The sequence below is a fragment of the Mus musculus genome, chromosome 17, assembly GCF_000001635.26.
Source record: "Mus musculus strain C57BL/6J chromosome 17, GRCm38.p6 C57BL/6J".
Taxonomy (NCBI): domain Eukaryota; kingdom Metazoa; phylum Chordata; class Mammalia; order Rodentia; family Muridae; genus Mus; species Mus musculus.
The window spans coordinates 64,723,329-64,748,042 of NC_000083.6; the positions used below are offsets into that span (position 1 = coordinate 64,723,329).

The 24,714-nt window shown below is 42.9% G+C and overlaps 1 protein-coding gene across 2 annotated transcripts in view; it reads left to right on the plus strand.

Moving 5' to 3' along the window:
- Man2a1 (mannosidase 2, alpha 1) overlaps positions 1-24,714 on the plus strand; it is a 154,423-nt gene that overhangs the window by 122,641 nt on the left and 7,068 nt on the right. For both annotated transcript variants that reach the window (XM_030249522.1, NM_008549.2), the window contains 4 exons: positions 7,876-8,009; positions 10,396-10,537; positions 11,606-11,739; positions 17,352-17,555. In XM_030249522.1, the coding sequence (XP_030105382.1) occupies positions 7,876-8,009; positions 10,396-10,537; positions 11,606-11,739; positions 17,352-17,555 (614 nt within the window). The remainder of the gene's footprint in view (positions 1-7,875; positions 8,010-10,395; positions 10,538-11,605; positions 11,740-17,351; positions 17,556-24,714) is intronic.

The following is a 24,714-nucleotide window of genomic DNA, read 5'->3' on the forward strand; positions in this document are numbered from 1 at the left end:
GAGGAAGTGGGGATAGAGACAGTCACAGTAGAAGGCCACAGTGTTTCCTGAGCCTTGGGGAGGTGGGGTGATGTAGATGTCCTGTCAGTGGGTGAGCACTCAATCACTTATGATCCAGTCAGCACTTTGAAGAGTTATATGTCTCTGCATCAACCCTGACCCACTGCAATAAAAAGCTGCTCTGATTACCGCTGAGAGCAGCACAGATCTGTGGACATTTAACACAAATGTTTAGAAGTCAGTTTCACCAAAATCTTGCTGGCATATGCAATAGTGTCTGGGTTTGGTGGCTGATTATGAGATTTTGCTGAAGGGACCCTGGTATAGCTGTCTCATATGAGGCTCTGCCAGTGCCTGGGAAACACAGAAGTGGATGCTCACAGTCAGCTATTGGATGAAACACAGGGCCCAATGGAGAAGCTAGAGAAAGTACTCAAGGAGCTGAAGGGGTCTGCAATCCTATAGGTGGAACAACAATATGAACTAACAAGTACCCCCAGAGCTCGTGTCTCTAGCTGCATATGTAGCAGAAGATGGCCTAGTCAGCCATCACTGGGAAGAGAGGCAGGCCCCTTGGTCTTGCAAACTTTATATGCCCCCGTACAGGGGAATGCCAGGGCCAAGAAGCAGGAGTTGGTGGGTTGGAGAGCAGGGCAGGGGGAAGGTATAGGGAACTTTTGGGATAGCATTTAAAATTTGAAATGTATATAAAGAAAATATCTAATGAAAAAAAGTTGCCTGCCTCCAGCCACCAGATAAATAAAGGATAATTAAAAAAAAAAAAAAAAAAAGAAGTCAGTTTCACATGACAATATAGCACAACAATAGCCTAGATCTAGGGCCCATGGCCTCCCTTACTATGATCTTTGACTATGTTTATAGCCTCAGGTGTGCATGTCCTTCTGTGGCAATCTCAAATCTAATCAAAAGAGTGGTTAGTGTTCTGATTTTCCATCAATGTCAACATGCACAGCTAGGTCATTGGAGAGAAGTCTCAATCGAAGAATTACCTAGTTAAGACTGGTATGCGAGCATGCCTGAATTAGTGATATTGAAGCCCACTGTGGGTGGCACCATTCCTCAGGCAGGTTGTCCTTGCTTGTGAGTGTATGCATGTATGTGTGTGCATGTCCCTCAGTGGTGGGTTGTACCTGCAGGTATAATATAAAATAAACTCTTTGCTGGAAGTCACATTTGGTCAGAGTATTTTACCACAGCAACAGAAAAGTAGTCAGAGCAGCACCATGAATAGTCTTGCCACTAATGTACCAGTGGGTACATCTTGCCTGCTTGTCAGTATTGTAACATGTGAGGGCCACCACTAGCTAAGATGATTGATGTCTTCTCTCTCAGACACCCGTATAGCACCTTCCAGTACTATGCAAGCGAGGCCTAGCAGGGAGAGTTTCCTGGTCAGTTTAAGATCGATTTCTCTGTGTCCTGCAGTGAAAGTCTGTAGTGTCCAGGAATCTATGGTGGGCAACCAAGAGCAATGGCAGCATCTCCCTTAATAAACTATCCCTCAGTCCCCCAATTCTGGTTTCCTGGTTTCTACATGTACTTCAGGTTAAATACACAGATGCACACCTAAACAAACAATAGATTTGAAGCTGTGGACCACATAGGAGAGGACATGTGACTTTTTTTCTAGTTGGGTGCAAGCCAGATGCCCTCATCCTTTCTTGACCTAATCAAAAGGTGGGGGCCACTTATAGGATTCTGGATTCTTTCTGGGAAGTGTTCAGGGCTCTCTTGCTTTTTTTTTTTTTTTTTTTTTTTTTTTGGTTTTTCGAGACAGGGTTTCTCTGTATAGCCCTGTCTATCCTGGAACTCACACTGTAGACCAGGCTGTCCTCAAAGTCAGAAATCCACCTGCCTCTGCCTCCCAAGTGCTGGGATTAAAGGCGTGCTTTCCTCTCATTAGATTTCCTCTGATTGGATGTGGCAAAGTGCTATGTGATTTTGCAGAGTCTGTCCCATGGGGAAAATACGCTGTGTCTTCCAGAGCTGTTCAACTGAGATGACAGGGAAGGGCCAACACCAATCTGTTCAGCACCAAGGGAGGCTGCTGCAAGTAGCTTTGGCAGGATAAGGCCAGGGGCATAGGGAGTGGACAGAAGGTAATGCAAGCAAGCAGAGGCGGTGGGTGGAAACATCATCTTTGCTGATCAGAACTGCCCCCACCACACACACACACACTGTCATGCCAAGAGTCTTTATACCTCTGTGTTCCCTGTGCCTTGCCTTCCACACCTAGGGCATACTAAGGATGGCTTCCAGCTTTGCTCTCTCAAGAGATATGTATCTTAGGTCAATAAGCTAATTCTAAGCAAATATTAAACAGCTGAGGCTTCCTCTCTCTTGCCCCCATTCTCCTGACCTGTTCTGCAGGGAAGGCCCTGCAGATACCAGCGTATTGGTCTGCACATCGGAAGCTGCTGTTCCAAAATTAGAATGTGAGAGGACCTCCTGCTGGTGACCCATTGTTTTCTTGACATGTAGGAAAATTGTCTTTCTTTCCAACTGCTTTAAAGTATTTTTATAAACACAAATAATGCATACATACCCCCTTGCCACAGTTTTAATGCTTTATACACGTAATGTCTGAACATTTGAAGATATGTAGGTGTGTTCTTGTGTGCACATAGGCAACTCCATGCCTCTGGAAAACTGTAGCATGGTGTTTAGGGCACTACACAAAAGTGCACTCTCTCCAGAAGCCTGTCTGCCTGGATACACAGCCACCCCATTCTTGTTCTTTGCAGCACTGTCCCCCATATCAGAGCGGTTTTCTAGTCATCTCCCTCTTGACAGCCATCTGGCATGTTCTCCTGTTGTTTACTCTTAGAAGTGGCAGTCAAAGGGTGTGCAGGGGTGTGCTTCCGGTGTGTGCTTCCGGTGTGTGCTACCCTGTGCTCCTCTCAGCCCCGAGGTGGCGAGGATCACTTCTGGGCCTCTTGGCTAAGATGGTGTGTAGTTCAGTCAGGAGGAACTGCACTGGAGCAGTCATTTTAAAATAAACCTCATTATGAAAAGCTTGCAAGTGAAAACCACTGGAATTAACCAGACCCAAAGACCGCACATCTCACTGAACCTATGCGGTTAGAATAGCCAGGCTTTGAAATACATATTATTTTCTTGACATCTAAAGAAAGTGGCCTTTTAAAAATAGGGCTTGGAGGTTGTTGATGGGATGTATTCCCAGGTGAGTCAGTCTCTTGATGGTCATGCCTTCAGTCTCTGCTCCACACTTTGTCTCTGTAACTCTTTCCGTGGGTGTTTTGTTCCTCCTGCTAAGAAGGATCGAAGTATCCACACTTTGTTCTTCCTTCTTCTTGAGCTTCATGTGGTCTGTGAATTGTATCTTGGGTATTCCGAGCTTCTGGGCTAATATCCTCATATCAGTGAGTGCATATCATGTGTGTTCTTTTGTGATTGGGTTACCTCACTCAGGATGATATCCTCCAGATCCATCCATTTGTCTAAGAATTTCATAAATTCATTCTTTTTAATAGCTGAGTAGTACTTCATTGTGTAAATGTATCACATTTTCTGTACCCACTCCTCTGTTGAGGGGCATCTGGGATCTTTCCAGCTTCTGGCTATTATAAATAAGGCTGCTATGAACATAGTGGAGCATGTATCCTTATTACATGTTGGGGCATCTTCTGGGTATATGCCCAGGAGTGGTATTGCTGGATCTTCCGGTAGTACTATGTCCATTTTTCTGAGGAACCACCAAACTGATTTCCAGAATGGTTGTACCCCCAGACACTATTGTGAATGCCAACAAGAGCTTGCTGACAGAAGCCTGATAAAGCTGTCTCCTGGAGAGGCTCTGCCAGTGCCTGACAAATACAGAAGTAGATGCTCACAGCCATCCATTGAACAGAGCACAGGGTTCCCAATGAAGGAACTAGAGAAAGTACCCTGAAAAGAGTACCCTGAAAAGAGAAAGGAGCTTAAAGGGGTTTGCAGCCCCATATGAGGAACAACAATATGAACTAACCAGTACCACCAGGGCTCCCTGGGACTAAACCACCAATCAAAGAAAACACATGATGGGACTCATGGCTCTAGCTGCATATGTAACAGAGGACGAACTAGTCGGTCATCAATGGGAGGAGAGGCCGTTGGTCCTGTGAAGGTTCTATGCCCCCAGTATAAGCAATGCCTGGACCAGGAAGTGGGAGTGACTGAGAGGATTAGCTGTGATGCCACCAGCCTCAGGACTGTCAGCAAGTGACGGGGCAGGGTTACACAGTGATCTGGGAAGAGTGTGGCCTCAGAAAGTATCAATGCCAGCTGGCTCCCCCATGCCCTCTTCGCCTGTGCCTGTCAGCAGACATGCTAGCACACTACACTACAGAGCCCATGTTCTCACGTGTGTGCTTGCCCGGGATGAAAATTGCTGTCCCTTTGTTTTTCCAGAGTCTTTTACTTTACCACACGCCAATCTGGTTTCCTCCCATGCCACATTATTTCTATTTGATGAGGGATGTGTTTTTCTTTCTTGGTTATTTCCGTTGAGTGGTGATTCAGCCCTTAGTGTGCTCAGAGATTCGAAGTGGAATGTAAGGATGGTGTGTAAGATAGTTTGTCTGTGAGAAGCCTGGAAACTCTCAGAAGACACACTGCCTCCGTCCAGGGCTGAGGCCCAAGACTGCCTTAGACCTGGACAACAGCTCAGAGAGAGACTTGCTAGCCTCTGTTGCTTTGTAACCTGCCTCTAGTCTAGTCTTGTTTTATGTTGCTAAGGACAGGCATCCTCCACTCTCTCTGCAGCAGAAGTGCAGGTCTTAGCACTGACTTCTCATGGCTGCATCCCAGTTGTGACTTTGCTCTTCCCTCTTTAAAGGACTAACCTTGTACAACCGAAACCATTTTTTCTTTCTCAAGATTACAGAAAACCCACAAGAACCTAGAAAGCCATGGTAGCACAAGCCAGAGAAACCAACTTTGGTAAATTAGCTATCTCTCTGTCACTAACTGTAGAGCTCAGACCAATGGTCCTGACTGGCCTCTGGGGTGCTTTCCACTCAACCCTCAGGCCTCCTTGGACTCACTCAGGGAATTCTTGACCCAGCAGAGGTTGGTAGCCTTCCGTCCTAGCCACACTTATGCTTTACCTAGTCGCTTGAAGGACTCTGGCATACTGACTGGCTTTTATTGCAGGCACTGTTTTTTATTTGTTTTTGTTTTTGTTTTATTTACAGAATAGGCATTTTAAGTTTGAACTTAGTTTACAAGACTATCTTGGTTCTGAATTTAAATCAATGCCTTGCAGATTTGTGAATGAACATAGGGCTTCTTTTTAAGGGGCTTGAAGTATTTGTTGCCACAACAGGATGTGAGCACAGTACTGGGCTTGAGAAAGATGGCTTTCTCAATGGAATAATTTATCATTGCCAGAGGTAACATGAAATTATTAATTTTTTTCCTTAAAGCATGTTCTTTGTAAATGTTTTCTGGAGAGACATGAATTGAAATAAATGATATTCTCTCTTGTTAAGACTTTATTTTATTTCATGTATTCTCTTGACCCCTGAGAGAAAATCTAATCTAGAGAAGGAAAGATAAAACACCACCAGAAATCCTGCAGGCACTGCCAGTGAGCTGGAGTCAGCTTCCGGTCACCATCTGTGCTCCTTGGAGCTACACAGCCCTTTCATTTTTGTGGGGGATCTAATTTTGAGATTTTGGGTTTGTATGCTGGAGACTGAACTTGGGGCCACACTTATGCTAAGTACATGCTACACTGCAAGCCTTGTGTTGTGTATTTGTGTATCTTAAGTTCATTAAACTTCCACATGCATTTCATTTTAGCTTAAAAACATTCCAATTTCTATAAACATAACAAAAATAATGTTTGCCTCCAGAGTCATATATATCATAGCTCAAAGAAGATTGTATAGTATTATGTAACACACACACACACACACACATACACACACACACACACATACACACATACACACACACACACACACACATTCACCTAAGATGTCAATAGTAGTGGAGGTATTCTTTCTTTTAAACTTGCTGGTTCATAGTTCTGATTTATGGCTATTAAAAAATGTGCTCCTCATTTTCTCCCCATTCCTGGCAGTTGTACCACATGAGTTGAAAACATGAGAGACTGGGGTTGGAACCAGGTGGGAGACTTGAATTGAAGAGCCATGCGCCAGAGCGTTTCTGTGCATTTCTGCAGACTCTGTTGGTAGAGGCTTCAGCCCAGTTCCTATCTCCAGCACCATATTATTATTTAATTCTCTGTGTTGCCTGTTTTCATGTCAACTTCACACAAGCCAGAGTCACTTGGGAAGAGGAAACTTTAGATGAGAAAATGCCCCCACCAGATTGGCTGTGGGTAAGCCTATGAAGCGTTTTCTTGACTGACAGGAGAGAACCCAGATCCCTGTGAGCAGTGCTGCCCCTGGGCTGTTGTCCTGGAAGCTCTAAGAAAGTAGGCTGAGCAAGCCTTGAGGAGCAAGCCAGGAAGCAGCCCTCCTTGGCTCCTGCGTCAGCTCTTCCTTCCAGGTTTTGCTTCAAATTCTTGTCCCGACTCCCCTTCATGGTGACCTATATAGGGACATATAAGCTGACATAACTCTTTCTTCCTCAAGTAACTTTGGTCATGGTACACCTGTAGTGCCTGAACTAGCAGTATATGCATCCTTTTCCAAACCCCCCCATGACCCCTTCTCTGACTCATTGCCACTATATAGGAGTGAATGAGTTCTTTTGGCTCCTATGGAAAAGAGTCGTCTTTTCTCTGTTCTTCTTCCTCCTTCTCTTAATGTATTTTATCTTGTTGAAGAGGCAGTATGGTGGGAGTCACTATACACACACATACAGATACACACATACATACAAACACACACGAATATTATACACATACAAACACACATACATACATACACACACACACACACACACACACACACACACACACACACGTCTCCAGGGTAATTGGAACATCACAAGGATCAGCTTTGGCAAGGGACTAGGACTAGGTCTCCTCTTGTCTTCTTTCCCTGCATCTATGGAGAAGATGCAGTAATAGCTCCCCTCCGCATAACCCATCTCTACTAAATGTGTTGAATTTCTGCACAACACCTCTCCTCATCTCTGAAATTGACCCAAGGCTTTTCTGAGGACCCAACAGTACAGTTAAGGTAGAGTGCCAAGTGGGTACTAATAAACGACTTTAGTTTTCTTCAAAAGAATTATAAAAATCTAAGTTTGATACATCTTCAAGCTGTCTTCTGCTCTATGTTGTAAAAGGCAGACTGGATCGTGCCATAACAGGATACCCAAGGGGACAAGGAAACATTGACTTAATTTCTAAGGTTCCCCTCAAGTTCCAATGCCTAAATACCAGTATGTTAACAAAGCCCCTAGCTATAAATTACCTTATGGGATCCTGTTTCTGGATAAAACATTGAAAGGGTGGTAGCACACTGTGTTGTGTGAGCAGAGTGTAAACTCCGTAGTTCCTGGTTCTAGAGAATCAAAGAGGGCAATGTTATGGTGTCTTTCCTGGGGAGAATGGTTCAGGTGAGCGGCTTGCCTGCGGGGCCTCGTCTGTCGTCACTTGCTGTCTTCCTCCCCTCAGAACCCATTAAGAACTATGTGGCATGTTGTTCTCTTGCTTTCTCTCAGCCTTTTATTGAATTTCATATAGTCTTCAGTAAATACTGTCTCCAGACTGATAGCAAGAAGAAAATGTTAAATTGTTGCACCATTTCATATGTGAGAGATGGTTAAGAGTCAGACAACAAGGAAATATATGGGAAGAGGATTTACAGTATGTTTAATAAATGTGGAGAAAATAATTGCTTTTGTTAATGTATATTTTCTTTTTAAATTTAGGAATAGAAGGTCAGTCCATGGAAGTTTCTAATATTGTAAACATCAGGAATGTGCATAACCGTGAGATTGTAATGAGAATTTCATCTAAAATAAACAACCAAAATAGATATTATACTGACCTAAATGGATATCAGGTAATTTTCTCTAAAATCACTGTGATGAATGTATTTATATGTCATTTATGTGGTATTTGTGGTGGATATATATGTTCATGTATGGAATGTGTAATTTTATGCAGGATAATTGCCCAGTTAATTTTGAGTCATTTATAAGATATTCTTAAAGTTTCCAACTATTTCTAGAATCAAGACAGTCTTACCAGTTGTAGGTTCTGCTGTCAGATGCCTGAAGGTAGAAGAAATCATTAAGAGAGATGATGTTTTAGAATATCTACTTATAAAACTTAAAAAAAAATTTAAAGCTAAGGGGCTGGAGAGAGTGTCAAGGGGGGGGGGGGGGGGCTTGTTCACTTCCTAACACCCATGTCAGCTGGCTCATAACCAGTTGTAATTCCCAGCCTAGGGAATTTGGCCTGTCTGGATACCTAGATTCACCTAGATGCACATGATAAATATAAAATCTCTCTCTCTCTCTCTCTCTCTCTCTCTGACACGTACACATATTTTAAAAAAATCTTTAAAATTGAGAATTTGATGAGCATCAATATATTGAACACTTTTCTAAGAGTATACATAAAAGGAAACGTAATTAGGGATTGGCAGTTATCCTTCTTTCTTCATGAAGAACTCACGTGTACAGGTCATGGATTCTTCTGATATAACAACGGCACCTCTAAGTTCTATGGCAGTCCTTTGCATCTGTTAACATCGAGTCAATGTGCTCTTTTATGCACCCAAGTACACAGAGAGGTGCCTGCCACCTTAGGAGTGTGGGCTGCTACACATTTAGTCAAAATGATCATACAGTAATTATACATATAGTAAGAAAATTCATTCTTATATTTTACTTGTGTATTACAGATTCTCTTAATTGTGCTTAAGAGAACTTTTAGGATGCTTCTTTAGTTTCTATTATTTGGAGTGTATATGTGTGACAACATGCCTTTTGAATCAACCACTCAAAACATGGGCATATTTTTGTAGCATTTACATTTCAAAAGTTCCTGGCTATGAACAGAAATAATTTCACAACATATGCTTTTTACTTGGTCTGATTTCTCAACTGGCTATAAGTGGAAAGGGCTGGATAATTTTCTCTTCTATGATTTCCTGCAAAAAGTTAAATTTGCACTTTCTTCAGAGAACAAAAATTGCAGTGTACATTCTGATTAGCACACTAATTCTGCTGCGACCCTTTGGTTTTCAGTGACTTTATGGTGATTCATTTTTCTTCTGTTCAAAAAGAAAACTTTTTCTTAAAATCTCACAGAAACAAATATTTGTATATGTTGGTTTACATGTGAAAAAGAAAGCTTAGTAAAAACTGAATTAATAAAAATGTACGTTTTGTTGCCATTGATAAGACGAGATACTGATTTCTGGTCCACAGTGTAAATATTTCTCATAATAAGCCCTGTTTTAACCCATGGAAATTGTAGTTAAGGGCATGTCAATTTCTGAAATCAGTTGTCTCAAAATCAGATCAGTTTTACAGGTTTAGTTAAATATGAATTTGAAGAGACTCAGCCTAACCAGTGGTAGGGACCAGTGAGGGCTTGCGGCGGATGCTGAAGGCCGGCTCTGGGAAACGCTCTGGCAGGACCACCCTTCCATTGCTAGATACTCGGCTCTCATGAGATGTGGCACTAACTTCCTGCATTTACTGTTTCTGAGATTCGTTTTAGACTTTCACATGTTTAGACAAGGAGGTGGCATTTTGAAGCAGTAGGGAGTAAAACCCAGTGACAACTGAGTATGTGATGGCTTTCAGTACTGACAAGCCTCACAGAAGGTAAAAATCTGTGTCACGCTTTCAAACCCGAGGCTGCAATCCTGGACTTCAGAACTATCCCAATTTAAAATAAACAAGAGTAAACAGTGAAAAGTTTTACCTATGAGTATGTACTTGATTATAATGTAATATGTTAGAGGATTTGGTGGCAAGCTCTGTGGTGTTTATTAAAACTGATTCAAGAATAATAGATATTTCTTGAATGGGAATGGAGAGCTATTGTGCTTAGCATTTATTACAAAGGCAGTAAGTTAGATCTAGATGAAAAATGAATACTTAATACCTTCATAATTTGTTTTATGCAAATCTGAGAAGCCAGAAGACCTCTGCTGGGCATTTTTTTTTTTATTGTGACTTCAGATAGAAATGCCTATTTTAAAATCCAGACAAGGTCTACCTTTCACAGTTAAAAATTGTCTTCTGAGGGCCTTGTGGTTTCTCTGCATATGATTTTAAGGAGTATTTTGATTTTTTTATATATATCTTTGCTTAAACAAGAACAGCAACGATGCCCTTCCTCTTTGGGAAAGAGATAGCTTAATAATGTAATCTATAAAAGCATATGTGTAAATAAGACTTGTACAAATTAAGGACTGCTTGGTTTCCTAGATTCAGCCTAGAAGGACCATGAGCAAATTGCCTCTTCAAGCCAACGTTTACCCGATGTGCACAATGGCGTATATCCAGGATGCTGAGCACCGGCTCACGCTGCTCTCTGCTCAGTCTCTAGGTGCTTCCAGCATGGCTTCTGGTATGTATTGTTAATATTCCACGCCGAAAGCTCGCAGTTCGAACTACATAGCATTTCTGTGGTCAAAGATATTAATTATCCTCCTCATTAGTTGCTATACCTTAAGAATGAGACAAGTAGTTAACACAGGCCTTTATGAGAGCTACATAAGATGAGTATCCTCAGGTAATAAGCAGGAGGCTGAGACGCCTCGCCTGGCTGGTTCTGTAGTTTTCATTAGCTTCTCATTGTAACAAAAGAAATACCTTTGGGCAAGAAATATATTTCAGTTCACAATCTCAGAGGCTTCAGGTTGTAATCACTCAGCTCTCTTGATTTTAAGCTGTAGTGAGTTGACATCATGGTAGTTAGGAAGAAGAATAAAAGAGACAGGAAAAGGGAGGGCAGGAGAGAGAGAGGGTGCACCTTTCCAGCTTTCAGGCAGTGACCCCATTCATCTAAGCCCTGCCTGTTACAGCCCAGTTAGCTGTGAGCTCCCTGTGAGTTACAATTGATGGAGTTAGCTTTGATCTCCTCCCTTCTGAGTGGCCCTGATAACTAAGGACCAAGCCTCCAACAGATTGGCTTTGGAAATAGTTCCTGTACAAATTGCAGCTGAGTTTACTTTTGCCAGCCTGTTGAGAGCTCTGTGATTTACTGGATTGGAAACCTAAAACTCCGGAAGTTTAGGCAGTTTGATCACGTTTGCAAAAAGGATGCTGTAGTTCAAACTTAGCAGTGTTGGATTTGTTTGTTGTTGTTTTGTTTTTGTTTTTCTGGATTGTGGTACTATGACCTTTCCCCTCAATGGCTTCCTGTGTTGAAGACCTGTTCCACAGTAATGCCACTGGAGAGTGATTGCTGAGCAGTAATGAAGGAAAGCAGAAATGATAAGGTGTTTTATATATTGTTAGTAGCTGCTTTGACTTATCCAGAGATAGCCCGTTGTCTCATAAGGTATCTGGATCCCCTCCTGATCTCAAAGGGAACTTAACTCAAAGCAAGGCAGCTGGCTTTCTGTTGAAGTGGCCTCCAGTGAATACCTGCAGAAAATTATCCTGGTCAGATTTCTTCATTTCTTTGTTTTAGGTCAGATTGAAGTCTTCATGGATCGAAGGCTCATGCAGGATGATAACCGTGGCCTTGGGCAAGGCGTCCATGACAATAAGATTACAGCTAATTTGTTTCGAATCCTCCTCGAGAAGAGAAGCGCTGTGAACATGGTAGGAAACACTATCTAGCCTTTCTTATGTTGGTGGCTCTTCCTCCCCAAAATGTAAGGTGATAACAAAATTTTAAATGCAATTTCTAATGTTGGGATGCCTGTATGGTTTAGATTTAGTTCATAATTATAGAAATGTTTGAGTTAAAAATATTAAATAAGGTCTACATTTGGGCCATATAGGTTTTTTTTTCTTTCCCTTTACTATGTAGCCAAAAACAATTTCAAGGAAGCTGTTTGGGTGAAATTATGTTCAAAGAAATGCTGACTTATTTATTGAGCTAAGAATTACAGGACAGACGTTTTAACTCTACAGTCAGTGTGTTCTAAGCCTTAGTGACTGTATCATAATTTATTATTCGCAAACAGACTGACTTTATGGTTTCCATAGTCAGTATTCATTGCTCTACATAAAACCCTAGCACTTTGTGAAGCCATTGGACAAGCCAAACTACAAGCGAGCAACCCGTCTCCTCATGGCTTGTGGACCCCTCATGTTGGGTCCCTTGTCACCTAGGTGTCATGCATGCCTCTTACCAGTGGCTTCTGCTGTTGGCTCACTGGTTTCCATTCAACGCCAAGTTCTTCCTGTGTGCTTTTGCTCTGTGGTGTAGTTGGACACACCCTTTCCTCCTTCCTGTCAGGGGAACTCTTGGCAGTAGTTTGGACCAGAGCTAATGTCTTTCTGTCCACATCCTCTCCGTGTATGCCTGGTCTGAGCTGCCATTTCCTAGTCATGCCTGAGTATGATTCCTTGATAGCCTGCTTTGGACTATAAGTTCCATGCCAGTCCAGACTGTATCTCTCTCTGCTTCTAGGATCATTTCTATTTAGAGGAGGGATCCAATGTGTCATGCAAAGGGATGCCCACGTGTGTAGTGAGTGAATGAGAATTGCAGAGCCTCGTGTGCTGCATTGTTGCCTGGTGATAGTGGTCCTTCTAGACTCCTGAACTGTGTATGCCTCACCTGCAGTTATCACCGGCTTCTCTGCCCGTGTCGGTGGTTTATACATCAATAGATTGATGGGATGAAGACTGATTTAACACAAACGATTTTATAGTACTGAGAATTACTTAGGAAAAAAGTAATTCATATTCATTTTAGATGTTAAAATGTGTTATCAGCTCTTGAGACTTCTGGTCTTAATCACTGACAAAAGAGCCTGGTTTGACAACCTAAAGCTGCATTGGTTTCTTCTCTTGTCAGCGACACTAGCATACAACATTCCCGTTTACTACAGCAATAAAAATGTTTCTTTTAGACCTAGAAAGCTTTCACTTAGAAGCTAAATAATTTGTTGATTCTATTCAAAACTCCTTACATAGCAGTTGAGTTAATTTGATCCAGTATTTCTATAATCCTATATTAGTTAAATTTTTCTTTTACTCCACTATAGATTCTAGAGCTTGAATCCATAGAGCCTTTTAAATAAAAAATGAACTAGAGAAGAAACTATAAATTTTAATTTGTAGTGAGATAGATTTAAAAGACACTTAATTAAGAAATGTTCTATGTCCTATGGTTTAACTTCTGTAAGCAATTGTTTTTAATTTCAACTGTTCTAATGTTCAAAATACTGATGGTGAAACAGTTGTGGAAGGTGGAGAGCCTCAGCCTCATGGAAACACTGGCCAAACTGAGTGGCGTGGATCCTGTTCTCAGGCTGCTCTACAGAGGCAGTGAGGACAGAGATGTGGGGGTAGCAGTGGAGACACTGTTTCTACTGATGGTCCACAGAAGTGGGGAGTGGAAATTATTTCTGCCGTTGACCTCTTCAGGGTTTGGTATCTTTGACACCCCTCCCCCTTTCAGGCAATGGCTGGAATAGAAAGGGCCGCTGGTGATGTGGAAGCTGTGCTCGTGTTTATAGTCATGCTGGGGATGCCAGTTCTTTTCCTATAAGGAAGACCGATGGGGAAAGGACAGTTCAGAACCTACTGTAGAGAGCTTAGCAAGTTCAAAAGCAAATGTTCATGTGAGTGGGAACCAGAATGCCTAGTAAGCCTGAGGGGACACATCCCAGAATACCCTGGTAAACCTGAGGACACATATCCCAGAATGCCCTGGTAAACCTGAGGACACATATCCCAGAATGCCCTGGTAAACCTGAGGACACATATCCCAGAATGCCCTGGTAAACCTGAGGACACATATCCCAGAATGCCCTGGCAAACTTGAGGATACACATCCCATTGAGAGTTCTACGTCTGCTCCAGCTGATGGTTTCTGTATGGGAGTGCTGGTCCAAAATAACTCTAGTTCTAGTTTCTTGGTCAAAAAGCAAATATCTGTTTAGCAAGGGCTTAAGAGTACCTTCTTTCTCTCTCTCTCTCTCTCTCTCTCTCTCTCTCTCTCTCTCTGTGTGTGTGTGTGTGTGTGTGTGTGTGTAGTTGTTTTTGTTTCGTTTCATTGTTACGGTTTTTTGAGACAGGATCTCACTATGTAGTCCTGGCAATCTGAAGTCCGTGTGGTCAGACTGGCCTCAAATTCACAGAGGTCCTACTGTCTCTGCCTCCTAAGTGCTGGCATTGAAAGGTGTGCACCACCATGCTCCCCCTTGTTGGTTTTGAAATCTATGTTTCTAAAGAGATAGCTTTTTAAAACCTTTAATGCCACACAGACATGCTAAAACATGAGGCTCCTACCATGTGTCAGGTCACAGTACGGAAGCAAAGATGGGTTTTCTACAGTGGCAGAAGGCGGGACAGTGGTTCACTGCTGGAGAATTTGCATCCCATACATCAGACCCTGGGTTCCATCTACAACAAAAAAATAACTTAAGACTTCTTTCTTACACATAGTCAGTGAGGTTCACTTAGGTGAAGAGGAGGCCTCTGATGCTTGGAGACAAGACACCATGGGTAACATTAATACAGGACACAAAGCAGCAGCCAGAGAAGTTTAGCTCCTGATTAAAGACTGCCACAATGAAGAAGGTTTCAACTCTGCTGTGTGGTTTGGATTCCCATAAGCTAAAAGCTATTTAATGGCAAGCTGTACAAGGAAGGCTAGACTCATGTAACCTGAAACCTTCTAACACACAAGAAACCAAAGAATGTTTTTAGTGCCTGGCAGTATCAGTAACTCAAGGGCTGACAGATTCACTCATAGCTTAATCAAACAGTAACATCACTACTGCAAAGATGTTTTAGGGATTTAAGTTGCTCCCAAGACTTGGAGTTTAGAACACTGCCTTTCTAGTGAGTTAAAAAGCATTAACAGTTCATCTCTAGGCATCCTGCCGAGTCCCTTGTTACTGTCATATCAGAAAGAACAGGAATGGGGAACCCTGGCTGAGACTTCTATTTACAGGCCAGCCCAGCCCCAACACTGTTATTTGTCCACCAGACTTTATGGAGAGAACTAAGTACACCCTTCTCTTAATTCACTTGTCTTGCCGAGAACAATGAAACTGACCGATCTTTAATTCTGTGACTAGTTGCTTTTAAAACACTTGTTTCCTTTCACACCATTTTGCTGCAACATCTTTGATTCTGAACCTTGTTTGTTCCATGCAGAAGTGGATGATGGCAGTTCCCGGCTCAGATCCACAGAGCAGCCTGGAGTGCCATCCTCAGGTCTTACCTGCACAAGGATTCCGCTTTACATCGCCAAGGTCTGATCCTTGGAGCTCCTAGTTCTGTGGATTTGGGCTGGGATTTGGGTTTTGTAATGGCAGCCCAAGCAGGAAAACACCAGGGTCAGGGGAACAGATTTGGCTTGGAGGATTGGTATAGATGCACAGCAATCTGAATGGATAATTCATCGGTGAAGTGCATCCTCTGTCCTCAGGTGTCTAGGATCCCTCCAATACAGAACAAAACCATAGACTGTTTCCCGAATGCATCTTGACCTAGAATGGACCGAATGCCTCTTGACTCTCTTAAGGCCGTGTTTTCCTTTCTCTTGGAATTTTTTATCTTTCATTACTCAAAAATGATTTGGTCAGCAATCCTGACCTAGATTATGGAGTCGTTTGATCCAGGAGTCCATTTAAGCGCCTTGTCGAGTGTGCTCCCTTCCTGGCCGTGTTATTCCGCAAGCTGCGTTGAATGGCAGTGCTGTTGGAGAACGCTACTCCGTGTGCCTTACTCAGTCTTTACAAAGAATGTGGATACATTTCAATACAATTCTTTCACAACTAACTTTTTTGTCAGAATCATAATACTGCAGCATTTCTCTGATGCCATTAAGTATTCTTCTCTCCATGGTCTGAATTGTAATGACATCGGCTGTTAGCTGAGCTTCTGGCACAATGTAAGTCGCCTTCTGCCAGCACCCTTCTGTCCAACGCTAGTCTGACATTCTGAAATCTAAGCTCTGTGTCTTGTAAATGTAGTCTTTTCACACGGATATACAAGTCAAACCTTTGAGTGCTGAATCACACAAAAAGATGCAAAACCTAAAAACATTAGTCATTTTAAAAATTAAGCACATAAAATGTAGCTTCCCACATATCTCCTATCATTCCTGGGCCACCATTGGCTAACGGTCGACCCTTTCAAATTTTCTTATCTTTCTTTTTTTGAGACACCGTTTCTCAATGTGGCCCAGGCTGTCCTGGAACTCACTCTGAATACCAGGCTGGCCTTGAACTCTCAAAGATCTGCCTGCCTCTGCTTCCCGGGCACTGGGATTAAAGGCATGTACCCTCATGGCCCAGCTGATTTTTCAATGTTTTATATTATCTAGCTTACCAGGTTCCTAACCCTGATAGATTTATTTGATGTTTGACATAAATAAATGTTGCCTCATAAGGATACATTAGAATGAAGTATTTTTAAATTGTGCTGAGTAAAAGGGTACTATATAAATGTATATATTATATAATAACATACAGAATGGTTCCTGTTTTAAAATAAAATAGACTGAAGAAGTTAGTGCTAACTTGCCAAATTCAAAGATCACAGATGATCTAAATATGTTGCCAGTGTTTTTTATGTCTTGAAAACATCAGATTCTTTTGGTAATTTTGTTTTGTTTATATTTTTAGGTAGTCTCGTGTGGCTCAGGCTGGCTTCTAACTCAGTATTTAGCCAAGACTGCTAATTTCTGTTTGCAGTGCTGGAGTTATAAACATGTGCCAATACAATGAAGTGGACTGGTTTGGTTTGGTTGGGTTTTAATTGCATCAGGTGATAAGGTTTCAAAGGGTTTTTTAAAATCATTTATGAAAGAAATGCAGTTTTAGTTTCATATATGCCTCGTTAAATGTGTCAAATGAACTCAAGAGTACGTGGGTGAAACCCTGAGGAGGGTGTGACATTCGACATTGTGTGAGACATGGGACATTATGTTTCTTGTACTTTGAAGGGTTTGTGGTCTGTTGGGAGTTTTCCTAAAAAGCTTCTCATTATCAAAACTGTGGAATTTGTCTTTAGTATCTTCAGTGCTAACTAGGTAGAGGAGATGGTTAAAGTGTGAGTTATTGAACACTGTTGGATTGTGTTCTATGAGCTTGACACTCTACTGTATTTTCTGTTATGGTCTTCTGTGAAGTATACCTCACAGTGATCATGTATTTTTGTATTTAAACATTGTCAGACAGTGAACTGATTTGATGGGTGCTGCAGATATAAAACGTGTAAGCTTTTATGCTTTCTCTTGACAGGAAGAAGAAAAGAAGAGCCCTGTCAGCTACCCTTCCCTCCTCAGCCACATGACTTCGTCCTTCCTCAACCATCCCTTTCTCCCCATGGTACTAAGTGGCCAGCTCCCCTCCCCTGCCTTTGAGCTGCTGAGTGAATTTCCTCTGCTGCAGTCCTCTCTACCTTGTGATATCCATCTGGTCAACCTGCGGACAATACAATCAAAGGTAAATGCCAAAATATGTCTGTATGAACTCGCTTCTTATGTTCTAGACTTGGTTCAAGGGGTAAGCTTTGGAGCAGTTGCTCAGCAGGCCTGCTCTTGCAGAGGACTTAAGTTTAGTTCCCAGGAACCCGGATGAGTGGCTCACAACTGCCTATAACTAAACTCCAGGGTTCCCCTCCCTGCTCGTCTGGGCTTGTGTTTATACACACACACAGACAGAGAGAAAGCAAAACCACATACATAGATGAATAAAAACTTCAAAATAACATGTAGTAAGCATCCTTGTGCATTGTGAAATAATTACCAGGGCTTCACCTTTTGGCCACTATACTGTTAATTTGCAGTTTCTCTGGTTTAACAAATATTCCAATATTGATTTATTTATCTCTCCGAGCAGTCCTGTGTGGTGAATGGATCAGAGTTTGACCCTTTACCGTACCTGGAAGCCTGTGCTGACTGGGGTCTCATGATGCGGGCAGAGCTGGGATCTTCAGTTCTCGTCACTTCGTTGACTTTTGTTTATTAGCCAATGTTTTCACAGTCAGAGAAGCACTGAATGTATTGTCCACAAGAGATGCTTAGGTTTTTTATGTCTTTTGTTTGAAAGCATTGCAGATCGTGCCCTTGTGTTGAGAACCAACTTTTAGGATGTTTGAGAAAGAGCCTGGGAAGGATTTCTTAGGTTTCCAGTATAACTCCTTGTGTGTTTCCGTTTATATTTGCACCCATATTTTAAAGTAGAAAAGGTTGCACGTGGAGTGATTGCAGATCAAGTGTAATACAACTGTTTAGATGTTGCAAGCCGCCGCAGAGCTGAATGCAGTGTGTGGCAGGGATTCTGTGGGAAATATCTTGTAGCACATGGACTCAGTGTAAGGACCAGAAGGAGCTCAACCTAACATGAAAAAAGGATTTAAGATTAACAAAGGCAAACTCAGTAAGAAAGGATGGGTGTCTACACGGTGGGTGTTAGGTATTTACAGACTTCATACCCAAGAGAAGGAACTTACGCCAGGCTATGCAGGAAGCTGCATGACCTGAAATAATGAAAACAAACAGTGCCTAGCTGTGTGTGTGTGTGTGTGTGTGTGTGTGTGTGTGTGTGTGTGTGTGCAGAATGACTTGATTGATCCTGTGAGGTGACCATGCAGAATCTGTGTTAAGCATCCTAGCTGTTCGCCAGACACCGCACTCACAGTCGGCAACAGGCAGATGCCCTGGGCTCCTTGGGTGTCATTTCTAGTGGGAGGAGAAAGTTAACTGCAGAAGAAAAACTGGGTAAACACGTTAAATGGTCGTGAGAGTGAGGGAAAGCATACGGTGCCGGGAGCAGTTCAGAGAAGGTGATGCATGTCTGCTCAGGGTGGATAGCGGCCCCTGAGAGAGGGTGAGAATTGGGGTAGAAGCCTGGAGAGGTCAGGATATGAAGAAGGTCCATCCAGGTTTCTGAGAGGCTGTAAGGACAGTGAGAGGAAGCTCTCGGCAGACTCAAGAGCAAGTGTGAAAGTCATGAGTGGCACATGTGGCCAGAATGTGGGAGCTTAGCTCTTCTGTCCATTGCTACAGCTCCTGCCTTGAACAGAGCCCACACATGGAACGGGGCCTTCTTTGAATAAGTGAATCATGAGATTGTTTCCTCTAGTGTTTTATCATGTTCTTTTCTGCCTTCTCTTTTGGCCCATGAAGACCAGAGTGGCCCATGGAAAGAACAGATGAGGGCCAGGTAGCGTCTTTGAGGTCACGTGTCACAAATTCATAAGCTGAAAGGGAACACAAGGGCAGGAAAGGTTCCGCAGCACAGGTTCCTACATCTTGACATAGATGCAGGGCTCATTAGCAGCCTGAGAATGCCAAGGGCTTCTGACAGTTGGGGGGATTCTGCCCAGTGTCCCTCAGCCTCATTTATAGATGACTCATCTCCTGGGATTGTGTTAAAGGCGTGCTTTTCATGGAGTCTCAGTAGTTGCCCAAGTCACTCAGTGGAGAGTAGAGATACCTCTGTAGTCCAAGACTGGCCTGTTTTTCACATCATTGCTTTTTAATGGCAACTTTATGGCCTTTTTGTTGGCCGTCTTCCAGTTATAGGAGTCTAATTACTTCCTGTTCTAGTTTGCCTCTGTCTCTGTTGCTGTGATAAAACACAAAGGAACTTCTGGGAGGAAAAGTTTTATTTCAGTTTAACACTCTCAGGTATCAGTCTCTCCCTGAGGGAAGTCGTCGGGAACTCAAGAACCTAGAGCAGAAGCCATGGAGGACTCTTGTTGGCCAACTTGCAGTCTGAGCTACTGTTCTTTTATAGCCCTAGACCACCTACCGGGGAATGGCACTGCTACAGTGGACTGCATCCATCTATATCAGTCAGACAAAAGAATTCCTCTCAGACCTAGCCATAAACCAACTGTTAACAACAGCTCCTCACTCTGGGGTTTCCCTGTAGATGACACTGGGCTGTATGAAGTTGACAGTTAAGGCCAGTTGGCACCACCCATGTGAAAGTCCCATTCCCTACCAGACTAGTTGATGCCCTTGTGCATTTGGGCTCTATCCAGGCTACAGACACTCTACTGGCTGCAGCCACCTGCCTTCTCGTGGACCTTGAGACTGCTGACTTAGCTTAGTCTGTGTCAGACATACCTGCCCCAAGGATGTTATGAAAAGCAAAATGATGTTTGGAAAGGCTCTGAAAGACAGGGACACCCAGTAAAGCAGCAGTTGATCCTAATGATGCTTACAATATGCGACTGTGAGGAGAAGGACAGATTTGGGGCAGAGGGAATAGAGAGAAAGCATACATCCAGAGAACAGGTACCGAAATGTCTCTGGCATGGAACCAGAACCGAAGGCACGAGGCTGTTTCTGTGTGATCGGATCTGTTGGCCAGGTCCTGTGTTAGCTTTGGACTCTGAGCATGTGTTCAGAGTTGAGAGCACAGGAGATTGACTGGTCCATTGACACCTATAAAAAGTTGCTCTTTGTCCCTTAACCTTTACGAAAGGAAAGATCATTGTTTGGTGAAGCTGCCTAAAAATGTAGCCATTGTAACTCCACAAGATGCCAAAGAATTGACTGCAGAGCTAGAGAGGGATTGACCGGTGAATCATAGCCTCCATTTCAGGATTCTGAGTTGGCTTCCTGGCTCCACGTGCTGGCAGCATTCAGTATATGACAGTGTGAATCGTCTGGATTCTTGTAACTCCTTCCTCACAGAGCCCTGTTGATGTAGATATCCGTGTCTGAGAGATACCCAAGTTCGCACTGCCAGTGTGTCACTTAACATTTTCCCAGTACGTCTGACAGAGGCACTTGATCCTTCCTGCCTGCTAGCTGCAGGTAGTGGCGTTATGGGGCACCTTTTCTGCCCAGACCCCATCCATGGCCACTCAGTTCTAAATTTCAGCCTGGTTCTTGCTGACAGTGGATAAAAGAATTATGGGTTCAGAGAGCAGTGAGAGAGGTCAAGGGAGAGCTGGGCGTGCAGTGAGTGTGAGTCAAGGTTGGGCTGGAAGATGGTTCTATGGTTCAATTGAGTCCCAGTCTCCAGATTCTCTGAACTGAGCTCATGCCCATGACCTTCAGAAACAAAGATTGTAACAAATGTACCCAACTTGATGATTCTGGGCCTGTTTGTCTATAGATAGCAGAGCCTAGACGTGTAATAACAATTTAAATAACTGCTTAAAGTAATTTACTTAAAATAGCTTAAAATAAAAATTTAGAAAACCCTTCCCATTTGAGATTAGAAATGAATAAGTTACCTCCATTTAAAATAAGGGCTAGAGACTAAATTAAGATAAAATCCCCTATAAGGCCTGTTTCTGAGCCCTGTTTGTGGACGCAGAAGGTGTTGTTTGATCTTTTTCAGAATTACTGTTTCTGTTTGTGAAAGTTCCAAGCTTGTGGGCATCATCCTGTTACCAGTAGATGACCTTATGCTTTCATATAGGCATATTTACACTTGCACTTTCTGTATTTGAAAAGTAATTCCATACTGTGTATGTGTGTATGTGTAATGAGATGACAGGCACCTCAGGAGCCCTGTCACAGAACGTGGTGTGAGCTAGGTCATTCCAGCTGCTGCCTGCAAATGTAACTGCTAACCTTCTCACCTAACGTGCCTCATCACCCTCGCTTCTGTGAGCCTCCTTCTAGTGATCATTCTGCCCTCCCTTTGCCATCAGACACTTCAGGTGAAGCTTCTTTAAAGGTTTCAACCTGGGTAACATGAACACTGCCAGAGTATACTAAGCAGGAAAGTCTAGGGCACCAAGAAAGGATAACTCTTTAAGGAAAAGGGATTTTTGGTAGAGAGGATGCTGAAAGACTCATCTTAGTTACTTCCCAGTTGCTGTCCTAAAACACCATGACCAAGGCACCTTACAAAAAGAAAGCATTTAGTTGGAGCATGCTTGCAGTTTCAGAGGTCTAGTCCATTGTCATCATGGCAAGAAGCGAGGAAGCAGGCAGACTAGCACAGCACTGCAGCAGTAGCTGAGAGCTCACATCTTGAGACAACAATCAGGAGATGTCGAAAGGGAGGCTAACTAGGAATGGTGTGGGCTTTGGAAAGCTCAAAGCCCACCCCAGTGACACGCCTCCTCCAACAAGGCCACACCTCCTAATCCTTCCCAAACAGTTCCACCAATACATGAGCCAGTGGGGGCCATTCCCACTCAGATCCCTGCAGCTCCCATGGGAAGACGGATCATGATTCAGAACTCTACAGGGTGGACTTACAAATCACTCTTAGAACAGAGCAAGCCAAAGAGATATGCTGCCCAGCATCCAGCTGGGAGGTGGTGCCATCCTGCTTTATGGCTTTGAAAAAATCACATGTAGCTCACGTTCTGTCAACTTACTCCATTGTTATTTTTGTTGTAACATTCTCATTAATTCGCACATATTGCTCTGTTCTCTGTGTGATTTTTTTTAAGGTTAACTGTTCTTGCAAATAGTTAACCAATCATTTCAAAGTCAGTGCCGCTTTTAATGTGAAACTCTCTTTCTCTCTCTCCACTTGTTTACACCACCACCCCCATTCTCGTAAGTGGCACTTTGAGGTTTTCCTTTCTCCTGTTTTATAAGAATTGATTGGTGCTTTATTGATCTCCGTAGCTTCTGGAAAGGTGAAAATTGAAGGGGTGGGTGTTCTTTGTTGTACATATCTAAGAACAACTGCTCACCTTCCCTTAACATCCATCGTCTTATCTTGTTCATCAACACTAAGAACTGTTACTGGGCATTTTAATGAGTGTCCTGGAAAATGAATCTTTACCAGTTACTTTCTTCGGTCTTGGGACTTGCAGTGAAATGTGGGATTTTCCAAGTCTCTCCCTGCCAGAATACAATGAAGACGGGTGTTATATGGGCTACTAAGTAGGCTTCTATAACTGTCTAAATTCTTGAAGAATATGAGCAGTTTAGAGAAGGTTTCCTACAAGGTGTTTAGCTTGGCCTTCGTATGTGAACGCCTTGAGGTCCTATGAGGAGGCTATGTGGCCTGTGCTGCCCTTGGAGAGTCTGATCAGAGGTGGGGCTCATCCTGTGCTGCCTGTTACTCAGCACGGAAGGAAGAAGGAAGAAACACTGCTGGGAACGTTGCGGACCATCCTTTCTTATCTTCTCTTACAGAGTGTAGCCACCAGTGAGTTAGGTAAGGTCCTGGGGTACTAAACCAGGGTCATATCATTGCTCGGACACTGTAAGAGAGAATGCTTTGTGGTGGGGATGTTCCTGCATATTCAAACTTGCTAACAGTACATTATTTCATTAGCCATTTTGTTAACCATCATAAAGGCTGTTGTGGCATAAAGTAAGTTTGTCCATGCAAAGCATCATATGTCTTGTCTGGCGTACAGCCTGTGTTCAGTGTGTGTTAGTCACTGTCACTGTGGTGGTGTACAGCCTGCGTTCAGTGTGTGTTAATTGTCACTGTCCCTGCCACAATGCTTTGAGTGAGAAGAGGCTCTCACCCAGCTCCCTGCATTTACTGAAACTTAACGGTTATTCAAAACCTCATGACTGGCTTTCTCCGAGGAATGCCTTGTGAAGATCACTCTCCCACATCCGTTTGCAGGACTGGCCTCACAGCTAAGTTCTGTGTAGACTGATCTTATCTCCGAGAATGACTTCTGTGAGGATTGCTGACTGTGGACCGCCCAGCCTGACCTCAGGGATTCACACTTACATGTGACCTGGCCTATCTGGCAGACAGTTGTCACCATAGTACTTGGTGCTGTTTCCATATGATACACACCCACAACCCTCTCCTTCTCTGATGTCCTGATATTAATAACATGTTAGCGGATTTTTTAAAAATTATTTCAATCTATTTGCTTTCTAAGAGCACATCGTATACCTGTGTGAATGTATGAAGTTTTCTTGAATGTATATTCAACTTAAATTAACATTTTCCCATTTTTGATTTACTTTATTTTATTGAAAAAAAATTCATGGATATATTCTGATCATGCTCCCTCTTTCTCCAACTCATCCAAGATCCTTCCCACCCATTCAAGAGAATTCTCAAGAACTCCATGCCCGTCCCCCCTCTCTCTAATACAAACAGGCAAAACACTAAATCAGAAACTATAAAAGACAAATACAAGACAAATAAGATAAAAAAAAAACTCCCAAATAAATCAATATGAGACCAAAGTCTACGAAAATTCCCTTGGGTTTGTTTTGTGTTAGCCTCTGCTGCTGGGCATTGTGCCTGTCCTGAGGTGTGTCCATTGCACATAGCTTCTTGCGTAGCGGAAGCCCACAGCTACTTCCCCAGCTCAGCACTAGCACTAGGCAGACTTGCTCCCATTGCTGGAAATGGCAGCTATCTGTGGCTGAGGGTTTAGTTGAGGGCAGTTCGTTTGCCAGTGTTTACACATGTCCTCTCCAGAGTGGAAGTTCCAAAAGGGAGTGCCCGAAGGAGTCCCAAGCTTAGCCCAAAAAAAAGCCAAGTAAGATTAAAGGTTTACAAAATGCCATTGAGTTTATGTTGTTACCCAATGACTCCTGGGCATGGGCCGGCCCTAAGGTGTAGTAATGTACACACCGAGACTCCACTGGAGAAGACTAATTTGTCCTCTGCAAGTGGCTGTCACTTGCAGATAGCTCCTTGGTTAGGGGTGGAGGTTGTGTCAACATCTCCCCTCTGACTTGAACCT